The 12,333-nt window shown below is 37.1% G+C and overlaps 1 protein-coding gene across 2 annotated transcripts in view; it reads right to left on the bottom strand.

The window, feature by feature from the left end:
• LOC113169917 (B-cell receptor CD22-like) overlaps positions 1-12,333 on the bottom strand; it is an 88,519-nt gene that overhangs the window by 52,024 nt on the left and 24,162 nt on the right. The window contains exons 7-13 of one of the 2 annotated variants that reach the window (XM_026371711.1): positions 10,318-10,569; positions 9,968-10,225; positions 9,769-9,859; positions 9,209-9,289; positions 8,817-8,882; positions 8,633-8,693; positions 8,147-8,541 (exon numbers count right to left, since the gene is read on the bottom strand). In XM_026371711.1, coding sequence (XP_026227496.1) covers positions 8,506-8,541; positions 8,633-8,693; positions 8,817-8,882; positions 9,209-9,289; positions 9,769-9,859; positions 9,968-10,225; positions 10,318-10,569 — 845 coding nt within the window. In that variant the 3' untranslated portion in view covers positions 8,147-8,505. Of the gene's footprint in view, positions 1-8,146; positions 8,542-8,632; positions 8,694-8,816; positions 8,883-9,208; positions 9,290-9,768; positions 9,860-9,967; positions 10,226-10,317; positions 10,570-12,333 lie in introns of those variants that run through there. The other variant, XM_026371712.1, reaches the window with a different exon arrangement.

A 12,333-nucleotide genomic window follows, 5' to 3' on the forward strand; every position in this document is an offset into this window, starting at 1 on the left:
GGAGACATTTATCAGCTTGTAAGATTGTCCCTGATGCAGCCGAGCACCTGCTTTATTCTTCCACAGGTAGCTGTTGGCAGGAGGGTTAGCCTCACTGGAGCACTTCAGCTGCACAGTTTCTCCTTCCTTTACATGTGACTTGTAGTCAACCTTCACATTCACAGGGGCGTCTGCACAGAAACATACAATTAACTCTTTATGATGCTGTGATGTTCTTTACAGACATCATGTTTAAAGCATTAACTTTTATCACCCCTGTTATTTACACTTACATTTAACTTTGAGAACACTGGATGCTTGCTCCCGCATTAAACCTCCTTTGTATCTCACAGTGCATGATAAAGGCTTGTTGTGATCAGCTTTGGTGGCTTTAAAGGTCAGAACAGACGTTGCCTTCCACTGGCCATTGGTAAGCTGCTGTGATTGGAAACGCTTCTTGCCAGAGTGAGTCCAGGTGAATTCAGGAGGAGATGAGGGACATGAGTGAGACACAGAGCAGGAAGCAGACACATTTTGACCCTCGACTACTTCTTCTTTCACAGAGACAGTGGGCTGTGGGGCACCTGTAAGAACAAGAAGGTCACACAAGAGACTTTTGTTGATCCGTTGTGTAGTGTTGCTGCTGTCATCAACATTCACTCTGACTAAATATAGAATATAACTACTTTTCTTTGACGTCTTTAAATATCTGTGGTCACCACACAGCAGCAGTTTCAGTATGTGTCTACAAACTGAAAGACGAGTTGTGTGCAATTCACACAAGGCACACTTATAAATTTAAACAGTGAATGTTATTTCAAACTTCAGGATTGATAAAAATGATGAGGAAATTCTTAACATTTGTTCTGTTTGTCTTTAATTTCATACATCTGTAAATTTAATTTTATCTTTTCTGTCACCAAATACAATTTTTCTGAAATTTAATTTCACTGATTCTATTGGAGACATTCAGGATACAGTGATGATGGTGTAGCTGCTGTCATCGCAACTTGTGGTTCATGGTCTGCAGAGGTGTGTAGATCATTCCATCAATGTGTAACCAGTGAGCTAAAAAGGTTCAACTGGCATCTTTTGAGTTGAGGTGAAGGGACCACAAGAACAATTATTGCATTATATTATTAAAATAGATGAAATATTACTTACTAATAACTGTAATGGACACTGCATTGTTTCTGTAAGAATGCTGGTCATAGTCTCCAAGTTCAATCCTGAAATAAAAAGGTCCTCGATCACTTTGACGAAGGGGATCGATCTTCAGTGAACAGTTCTTCTGTGTTATGTCTCCCACCAGCTCTGTCCGTCCTTTATACTCCTGCTTAATTTGATTTTTGTCTTTGTGATAGATGACATCCTCTATCTCCTTATACCAAATCCCTGTGTATCCAGTGATCTGTTTTCCTGATTCTGGGTAGTTATATGAGCAGGGGATAACCACACAAGATCCATTGATGCCTTTGACTGATGATGGCACCGTGGCGGTCCAAGTGGAGGCTTCAGTTTGAACAACTGTGATAAAATTCAAATGAAAAAGACGACATGAGAACTGAGAACACAAGATTCTGACAGAAAAGTCAACTCACATACAAATTCACCTAAATCTGAGTTACAATAAATATAAAATCTGACTGATCATAAACAGCAAAATATTATTTGTAGGTGTAGAGACTTTACAATACCTTTAAACCAAAGGAACACAAAGAACAGAGGCCATTTGAAAACACCCATCTCGTCTTCAGGTTCAGATCTGAAAACACAGTGACATATATTTCCTGGTTCTTGTGGTTCCCCTTTGAACAGAGATCAATCTGGCTTCTATTATCTTTTCACTACAAACATCTACAATGTTACACAGAAAATCAGACATGAAGGAAATCTACGTTATGTTAGTCACCATTAATCATTAATAGAGAATGTAGAATTTTATAATATAAAATTATTCTCCGTGAGCTGTTTAGATTTCCAGGGTTTACTGTCAATGTAACTATAAAAAAGGAATAAATAATAATCTCATTAGTTCCTATAATTAATGTATTTGCTTATAAAATGTTTAATGCTTTGCATGTGTGATCATCTTTTGTTTTATCACAAGATTTTATGTGTTGAAAATAAAGAAACTTAATGATTTTTAAAAATCATAACTTCTTCAATCCTACTATTTTGTTATTTTCTCAACCAAATACTTACTACTTATTTGATTATCAATCTAAATCTTTGTTGTCTGGTAAATTATTGTAAAATCCTTAAATTGTGTTAACAGACTTTATGTTAGTAACAAACAACTGTGATTCATCTTTAGTTGAAATAGTTACAGATCAATTTTGGTCTAATTCACCTTTAGTTTAAAGAAAGATTTACTAAAGAAGCACAAATGACATGTACTCTACCTGACACATTGCTCATCAGAGATGTCCACAAGTGAAGGCAGGATTTCCTATTCTTTCTTTATAATTAGAGTTAATGTCACAGGAAGTTTATCTTCACACTTTGTCTTGTGAAAGTTAGGTAGCAGTTTACTTTTACGTCAGTTGAGTGACCCATTCTTTCTCAAATGTTGGTAAAAACAGTCTGCATGCCTAGGTGCTTCATTTTATACACCTCTGGCCACAGATGTGATTGGAACACCTTTAAATGTCCAACTCTTTTTCACATTTTGTCAAGATGTGCGTCAGCATGAGAGCTGGTCAAGCTCTTCCATTTTAAAAACAGTCCTTCAAGAAAGACTGAAGTAGTATCTCTTCAGTCATCAAAGGATGTTCCTGCAAAACAGAAATGCAATTGGGATGTAGTTCATGTAACTTCACTTTCACTTTAAAGTTTTACACTGAAGATGTATGAGATATTATTAGTCATTCAATTTACCATGATTAAAGTAATTAAATCTGAAGTGGATAATGGAACTCCTCAATGAAGTGTGATTAGACTAACATGATATACTTGATGAGTTGCCTCCGGACTTAGGAAGATCATTATTTGCTGATGATGGAGCATTATGAAGACATAAAAATACACCTAGTAAATAAAATGCAGGAAGGGATAAAACAAGTAGAGGAATAGGGGATGAAATGGGGATTTAGATTTTCAATAGAGAGGTCAAAGGTAATGTTTTTACAAGGAGGAGGAAGAAAGAAGAATGTAAGTTAAAGTTATATGGAGCTGTATTAGAACAGGTCGGGCTTCAATGGGGAACAGATGTTCTATCACTGAGATATGTCCATAAAGCTTAAATAAGGTCTTCTTTAGAATATGGGAGTGTTGTGTATGGATCAAATGCTAAATCCAGATTTAAAGTGCTAGAAGTTATTGAATCCAGAACACTAAGACTGTGCACTTGTGCAACTAAGACATCCCCTGTGTGACTACAAAAAAGTAGCTCTTAGTTATAATTATTGGAGAAGTTGAAAAAATTTAAGGGAAAATAGAGATTTAAATACCCTGAGTTCACTCATGTCCATAAAGATGGATCTTTGGATACAAGGTCTGACAGAACTTGTGCTGCAGTTACAGTGCTGAGTCATAAAACTGACATATTTAAAAGAACATTGGATGATTTGATTGTCTATTCAGTGGAAATGTAAACAGTAGTATTAGCGTTGGAGTGGATAAAGTGAATTATTCCATGTCAGGTTTTAATATGCAGCGACTCTGTCTCTGTTCTGTACACCATTAGGTCAAGTTCATCCAAGAACAGACAGGACTTAATGTTAAATCTACTGTCATTGTATTTAGAAGCCGTGAGTCAGGGTCTGGAAATCAAGAACATAAAGACATCAGTATCATCTACATCTACAACCAGACAGGAAGAAGTGGTTTTTACCATATTAAGAATAGGAAACAGTAATTTAAACAGTAGATTTATTAGAGAAACATGAAAATTTCCAAATGGAGAAGCGTGATTCATGGCTCCAGAGGACGTGTCTCCACTGCTCTAGAGTCCTGTGGCGGCTGCTTTAGAACACTGCATATGACGCTTTGCATTGCACTTGGTGATGTATGGCTTGGATGCAGCTGCTCGGCCATGGAAACCCATTCCATGAAGTTTGTTGCACAGGTGGCATCCTATCACAGATCCAAGCTGGAATTCACTGAGATCCTGAGAGCAACCCAGTCTGCATGCCTAGGTGCTTCATTTTATACACCTGGAACACCTGATTCTGCCAATATTAAGATTTTCGCTGTTTTTTTTTTACTGCCTTTAGGTTCTTCTCCTGATCAGGGCATAAAAAAAGAGAAGAGAAAATAAGAATACACTCGTGTATAGCTTTTATAAAATATATGCAGAGACCTCAAAAATATGTATGTAATATCTTCAACAATATTTTATTTTTTGTTTGATTTGCATCATTTCTCAGAAATTTGGATTCAAATTTCAAATTTGTGTGAGGCAAAGCATGCACATTAAGGTTTCTGATGTAGGTTGTTGCATTTTTATCTTGCACAAGAGAATAATAAACTATATACTATACATAAACTAAATGATCGCCTGACCTCAACTCCTCCTCTCACCGGACTTCCAATGACTGATTCATGTTTTTCCTTGGTACCTTGCATGTGAGGTTTATGGTTTTGTCTGTACTCTTTACGTTGTTACTTTCAGTGTTTGCTGGCTCTTTCCTCGTATCCTCTGCCCTTTTAAATAAACATACCCTTTTGTACTTAGCCATTTGTCGCTGTCAGTGCAATTCCTCACAAATATAGGTGAAGTCAAAATAAAAATGACACTAAAGACACCATATGTATCTGAAGGGCCCTTTAAAGTTGGAGCAATTGTCGGTAAATTTCAGACCAGTAGTTGTATCCAGTAATAACTGAAGTGCTAATTAAGTTAAGGTGGGAAATGAAACAACATTTTTTAAAATGGACACACCAGCTGCAAAGTATGTTTCTCAAAGTGTGGTGCGTGTGCCACTGGTAATACACCAGCTCCCTCTAGTGGTCCACAGAATAATCTCTACTACAGGCTGCAATGCCAAGAGATGGATGAAAAATTAGATGACGAAAAGTTCAATAAAATGACTTACCTGAAGCTACATATATAGCCATTTGTGACTTAATATTTAAGTACAGTACAGTTTCAGTGTAATTTTTACATTACAGCAGGAATTTTTATTTTTTATTTAACATTTCTTTATTTATCAATCAAGTTTTTTATTTGCCTGTGTGTACTACCACAGTGCAGTGGTAGTGTTCAACTGTGTATTTAAAAAGTTTAAAGTAGAAGAATAAATATAAGAAAAAAGATGAGATGGTACTTGGTGTGAAAGTAGTAACACTGATCTAAACTATCAACATGTCTTTTAGACCCCATCCTGAATAGACTCCTCAAAGAGTTCTTACCGTTGATCAGCACGTTCATTGGATTCATCTTTCTTTACCAACAGGCTTCATAGCACAGGCATTTAAGGTTGCTGTAGTCAAACCTCTACTCATAAAGCCTACTCTAGACTCAGGGGCCGATCATAGACCAATATCCAATCTGCCCCTTATCTCTAAAATCCTTAAAAAAGTAGTTTCAAAGCAATTTTGTGATCACCTGCACAGGAATAACCTGTATGAAGATGTCCATTCAGGATTTAGAGTAATCCAAAGAACAGAAACGGCACTGGCCACTAACAATCCTCGCTCAGGGTCAGACAACAGACTTCTCTCTATACTTGTCTTGTTGGATCTTAGTGCAACATTCAACAAAGGAACTGCACTAGAGTGGTTTAAATAGTATCTATCAGATATGTTTGTGCATAGTTTGTGCATGTTAATTTGGATTTACTCATTTGGCGGATGCTCCATGCACACAAAAGTTAGTTATGAAGTGGACTTAGCAAGAGTGGCTCCCTGTAAAATCCAGAATTGAATTTAAAATTTTTATCCTAACTTATAAATAATCAGGCTCCATCTTATCTTAAAGACCTCATAGTTCCATATTTTCCATGCAGAACTCTACGTTCTCAGACTGCAGGTTTACTTGTGCTTCCTACAGTTTCTAAATGTAGAATGGGAGGGAGCCCCTCTCAAGCCCCTCTCCTGTTGCAGCAGCTTAGTTCAGGTTCGGGAAGCAGACACCCTCTCCACATTTAAGACTAGACTTAATACTTAATACTAGTCTGCTGGGGGAGCTCTACTGACAAACTGAGCTCCTCTCCTCTCTCCTTTCTCTTATATCAATGCAAGTCCACCATTGCACATCATTAACTTTGTGTCTTCTCTCTCCTGTAGTTGTGTTTCCTCTCTGTCTCCCTCTCTCTGTATGATTCTGCAGGTATCCTCGGCATGGAACTGTACATCTCCAGGGTCCAGCTGACCTGTCCAATGTTCTTGCTGCTTGTTGTTGTTGTTGTGCCTTCTGTTCTTTTCTCTCTTCTCTTTCCACTCACCCCAACTGGTCGAGGCAGATGGCCGTCCGCTATGAGCCTGGTTCTGCTGGAGGTTTCTTCCTTTAAAGGGGGTTTTTCCTCTCCACTGTTGCCTAAAGCTTGCTCAAATGGGGTTGTTGGGTTTTCTGCATTATTTTTTGTATAATTATTCTCTGTAAGGCCTTAAACCTTGCACTGTAAAGTGCCTTGAGATAACTTCTGTTGTGAATTGGCGCTATACAAATAAAACTGAAAGAAAGAAGTTCCACAGGGTTATGTGCTTGGACCAATTCTCTTTACTCTATTTATGCAGATGATACCCAGCTATATTTATCTATGAAACCTGAAGAAAGTAATTCATTGATCAGACTTTAAGCTGCTTAAAAGCTGCTGGTTGTATTCAATTTTCTATTACTAAATTTAGACGAGCTAGAGCTTATTTAGTTTGGTCCTAAAAACCTCAGAGACATAATGTCTGATCATAGTCTTACTCTAGACAACATAACATTGGCCTCAAGTAATACTGTTACCAGCATATCGCCTTTATCTCTAGAACTGTCTTCTACCTGAGGAATATCGCTCAAACTAGGAACATCCTTTCTCAGAAAGATGCTGAAAAACTAGTCCATGCATTTGTTACTTCCAGACTGGAATATTGTTATTCACTATTAATTAGATAGAATAGAGTTTAAAGTACTTCAAACAAATATAAACATTTTAAAACACTCCTGCAGGACAGACTGAAGAACTGACATCCTCTGTCACCAAAGGAACAATAAATCATAACTCTCAAAATAAAATTAAACTTAGCAGCAACAACACAAGTCATTACTGCTGATTAATGAGTTAACAGGCAGTGCTTTGTATTAATTAAACAATGAATAATTATAAAACGTCTTAAAACACAAACACTCATTAAAAGTGTTAAAACGTGCTATCATGTAAATCCTGTTCGGAACACATCAGTGTTAAGAATGCACTTTTATATAGCTTACATAAAATATATGCAGAGACTTAAAATAAGCATGTGTAAATAAAAATGTAATATCTTCAGGAAAAATCGATTTTTTGTTTGATTTGCATAATCTCTACGAAATTCTGATATTTAAAATTAGAGTGAGGCAATACGTGCACATTCAAGTTTTTAATAGGGGTTGTTGCACTTTCATCTTATAGAGTGAATAATAACATTTCCAGTAGCTGCTTTAAGGTTTAATATAGGAGGAGTAAAGATAAATATGACAACTTTCAAGTCTGTGTACTTCATAATGCAGTCCTGTATATTTGAGACTTTTCAACTGTTTTATAGATAATTTGTAACCACCATGTCAAAAGGCTGCTCTAACACCTACATAGTACAATAGTAACAGCAGAGTGTTCTTCTTCAGACATGGCTACTGGTATTTCTTGACCAAGAGTAAGACATGGAGCAAGACGAGTCAGTGGCACCAGTTGGGCAAAGTCGGCTTCAGCAGAATGAACATTTTGTGTCTGACATTTTGCTTTTGTACATGTGTATGTGGACTTAAGTGATCTTGAACAGTGTTGAAGCACCACCACCTGACCAACATGTATGAGTAACTACTGAGATGGCCAGTTTATGAATTAGGAAGAGATGGATGTTAGTACATTTAAATTATATTTGTTATATTATGGAAAAGCCATTTTAACATGTTTGACCTTAAACTGAGATTAAAACGGTAACATTTAGTGGTTTATAAAGTCAGCATTAGTAGCTGAAATGACAGCACATTAAAGTCAGATAAAGAGGATTCAGACCAAATATCCTCTTAGCAGTGTTGAGTTTTATTGTTAAAGCAAAACATATGATACATAATAAATCTCCTACCAAATGCTCTCTTTTTTTCTCTGTGGTTTCATTTCTTACACACATTTTACTCTTTTCTGACACTGTATTTGCAAATACAGTCTTTCCTTGTCTTTGACTTTCTTATCCAATAGTTCATCACTCATTCCCACTGGTTCTTTGCAGAAAAGCTGGCACACTGTAATGTTTTAATCTTGCTTGTCTGTAGTTACTCTCTCAGATGCTCAAACACACGTATATGATAAGATACCATGCTATTTATTTTTATCTTTTTTGCCCCACATCAGTTAGACAACAGGCACAGAGATGGCAGCTGCTCTTCCAGTGATCTTACACATTGGCATATATCTCTTCATTACAGTCAGTCTGTGTAGGAAAGATGATTAACTCACTCTTTTCCCAAGTCTATGGAAATAATGAATAAAAAATGAATAAATAAAGCTGAAGCTGCACATACCTCTGTGTTGCCATATACATGATCATCAGGGTCATGTATATCTTCATCAGTCATCTGTTTTCTGACAGAGCACAGAAAGCAAACATGTTTTCTTCTCTGTGTCATTTTAAATTACAGGTTAACTTTAATGCAACAAATGCATGAATAAATAAACAGTATGTGAATGTGTTTTGTTGTGTCGTACTGGAACTCCACAGTCTCTGCTGTCTTGGTGACACTGTCATAAGCTGTTGGCAAATCTCCAGGTCCCCTACCAGCAGAATAATGTGTTTTTATTTAGGACTCTGGAAAACACTATGAACACCTTACACATAAACTCAAACTACAAAACTAAACACAGACTATGATCCTCTATAAAACGTTAGAAGTTGACATAGTGCTCAAGATAAAGTATTCTTCATAACCTGTATATATTTAATAACCTATAAACATTTCAAGGACCAAAAATGGATAATAAAACAAACATATTTACCAAAATCCACACAAACATGCATACGACCAAACAAGAATTGCTTTATTTTCTTAGTTTGATAAACGGTTTATTCTTTATATTAATAAAAGTTGAATAACTGAAACCTTTTTGTTGAGGCATACTGGTGATCCACAGCTTTCTCTCTCTCTGTGACACATGCTGCAGTATCCTCTGTTCTCCCCCTACTGGCAGAATAACAGTTATGAATTAAAGACAAAGAAATAGTATTGACATTTAACACAAACACTGCAACCAGTAGTGCAAACTGCAGAGAGAGGTGAAAACAAAAATGTGCAGGTTGATGAATGATCAAAACAAAGTGATTTATCAGTTTGTAATATTTAATATTCCTCTACATCAGGGGTATTCAACTAAAATTTTAAGAGGTCCGGATACACAAATATTTTAGAAGCAAAGGCCCAAAAGATTATAATGTCTAACCGTCCGTATGGGACAGTTTCTGGGACCGCGGTCCGCCTTGTTAGTGACCCATGCTCTACATGCATAACTTGCTTTGTGATGTATTTTTACTTATGTTTTACAAATTCAAACAACTTTTAAAATCTATATACCTTTTCAGATTTTAAAATTAGCTGTAGCACAAAACAACAATAACTTTTTGACTTTTTTTCAATGACAACAAATATTTTCTATATCAACTTACCATTTTCGGACAACTCCTAATACTATTAGAAGTATCACCAAACCTGTGCCTGCTCCAATAGCAATGAAGATATAGAGATTCTGCATCTTTCCTGTTCAAACAGAAACCAAGTGAAGTCATTGTTATAATGAAAACTATTTTTATGTATGACAGATGGGTCAGGCCTTCTAAAAATACTAAACACAATTTTACATCTTACCATTGACAGCTAAAGGGATTGTGAGGCTGACTTTGCCCAGTGTGTTGTTTGCCAGACACTGGACAAACTCAGAAGATCCAGATTTAGTGTGCAGAGTCTCAGTGGTATTAAAACCATGTGTCTCTGTCTTGGTGCTTGATAAGACTCTGTCAGAAAGCACAAAATGGACCATGCTGGGAGGACTGGACTCCACAATGCACACACACTTTACCACATCGTCCTCTGAGGAGCAGGAGATGTTCTTAATCTCAGGGGCAACTGTCAGAACAACAAATGTAGGAGTTGATTAAAATGTTCATCATGTTTAAATTTAAACAACTTTCTCTTTGTGTTTTTGATTGTTTACTTACATGACACATTGAGCTGCACAGGGCTTGATTTGCTTTCTCCTACTGTATTGATGGCAGTACAGTACAGGACACCTGTGTGTCTGGAGACATTTATCAGCTTGTAAGATTGTCCCTGATGCAGCCGAGCACCTGCTTCATTCTTCCACAGGTAGCTGTTGGCAGGAGGGTTAGCCTCACTGGAGCACTTCAGCTGCACAGTTTCTCCCTCTTTTACATGTGACTTGTAGTCAACCTTCACATTCACAGGGGCGTCTGCACAGAAACATACAATTAACTCTTTATGATGCTGTGATGTTCTTCACAGACATCATGTTTAAAGCATTAACTTTTATCACCCCTGTTATTTACACTTACATTTAACTTTGAGAACATTGGATGCTTGTTTCCGCTCTAAACCTCCTTTGTATCTCACAGTGCATGATAAAGGCTTGTTGTGATCAGCTTTGGTGGGGTGAAAGGTCAGAACAGACGTTGCCTTCCACTGACCATCGGTAAGCTGCTGTGATTGAAAATGCTTCTCGCCAGAGTGAGTCCAGGTGAATTCAGGAGGAGATGAGGGACATGAGTGAGACACAGAGCAGGAAGCAGACACAGTTTGACCCTCGACTACTTCTTCTTTCACAGAGACAGTGGGCTGTGGAGCACCTGTAACAAGAAGGTCACACAAGAGACTTTTGTTTGAAAGGAGCCGTTATGTGGCGTTGCTCACTCTGACTAATTATAGAATATAACTATTTTTCTTGGGCGTCTTTAAATATCTGTGGTCACCACACAGCAGCAGTTTCAGTATGTGTCTACAAACTGAAAGACGAGTTGTGTGCAACTCACACATGGCACACTTATAAATTAAGCAGTGAAAGTTATTTCAAACTTCAGGATTGATAAAAATTATGAAGGCCCAGAATTTAACATGTAGGAAATTCTTAACATTTGTTCTTTGTTGTTTGTCTTTAATTTCATACATCTGTCAGTTAAATTTGATCTGTTCTGTTACTAAATACAATTGTTTCTTAAATTTAATTTCACTGATTCTAGTGGAGACATTCAGGATACAGTGATGCTGGTGTAGCTGCTGTCACAGCAACTTGTGGTTCGTGGTCTTTTCCAAGGACACTTCAATGTGAGTACGAGAAAACTGGGGGTTTAACCTCTGACCTTGTGACTTGCTCTACATCATCATAGTTGCCTTCTATTATCACTAAAAATGTTCTTATGGCATCCATTTACATTTCAATTTACAATTAATTATTTGGCAGATGCTTTTATCCAAAGCAACTTGCAAGTGCGGTACAAACCAAGCCAACTATCTAAGCCAAGGACTTTAAAAGAAAAGAACTTTAAAGTAAAGTGCTCTAAGAAGAGCTGTTTCAGTTTCATGGGATATAAGTTCAAGGTTTTGTGCAGAGAAAGTTGCAGAGGAGTTGAGAGTGAGGCAGCTGACGTACAGAGGTTTGTAGATCATTCCATCATCGTGTAGCCACTGAGGTGAAAAGTTTCAACTGGGATCTTTTGAGTTGAGGTGAAGGGACCACAAGAAACAATATTACATTATATTATTAAAAGAGATGAATATTACTTACTAATAAATGTAATGGACACTTCATTGTTTCTGTAAGAATACCGTTCATAGCCTCCAAGTTCAATCCTGAAATAAAAAGGTCCTCGATCACTTTGACGAAGGGGATCGATCTTCAGTGAACAGTTCTTCTGTGTTATGTCTCCCACCAGCTCTGTCCGTCCTTTAAACTCCTGCTTAATTTGATTTTTGTCTTTGTGATAGATGACATCCTCTATCACCTTATACCAAATCCCTGTGTATCCAGCGATCTGTTTTCCTGGTTCTGGGTAGTTATATGAGCAGGGGATAACCACACAGGAACCATCGATGCCTTGAACTGATGATGGCACCGTGGCGGTCCAAGTGGAGGCTTCAGTTTGAACAACTGTGATAAAATTCAAATGAAAAAGACGACATGAGAACAGAGAACACAAGAAAAGTCAACTCATAGACAAATT

The sequence above is a fragment of the Anabas testudineus genome, chromosome 16, assembly GCF_900324465.2.
Source record: "Anabas testudineus chromosome 16, fAnaTes1.2, whole genome shotgun sequence".
Taxonomy (NCBI): domain Eukaryota; kingdom Metazoa; phylum Chordata; class Actinopteri; order Anabantiformes; family Anabantidae; genus Anabas; species Anabas testudineus.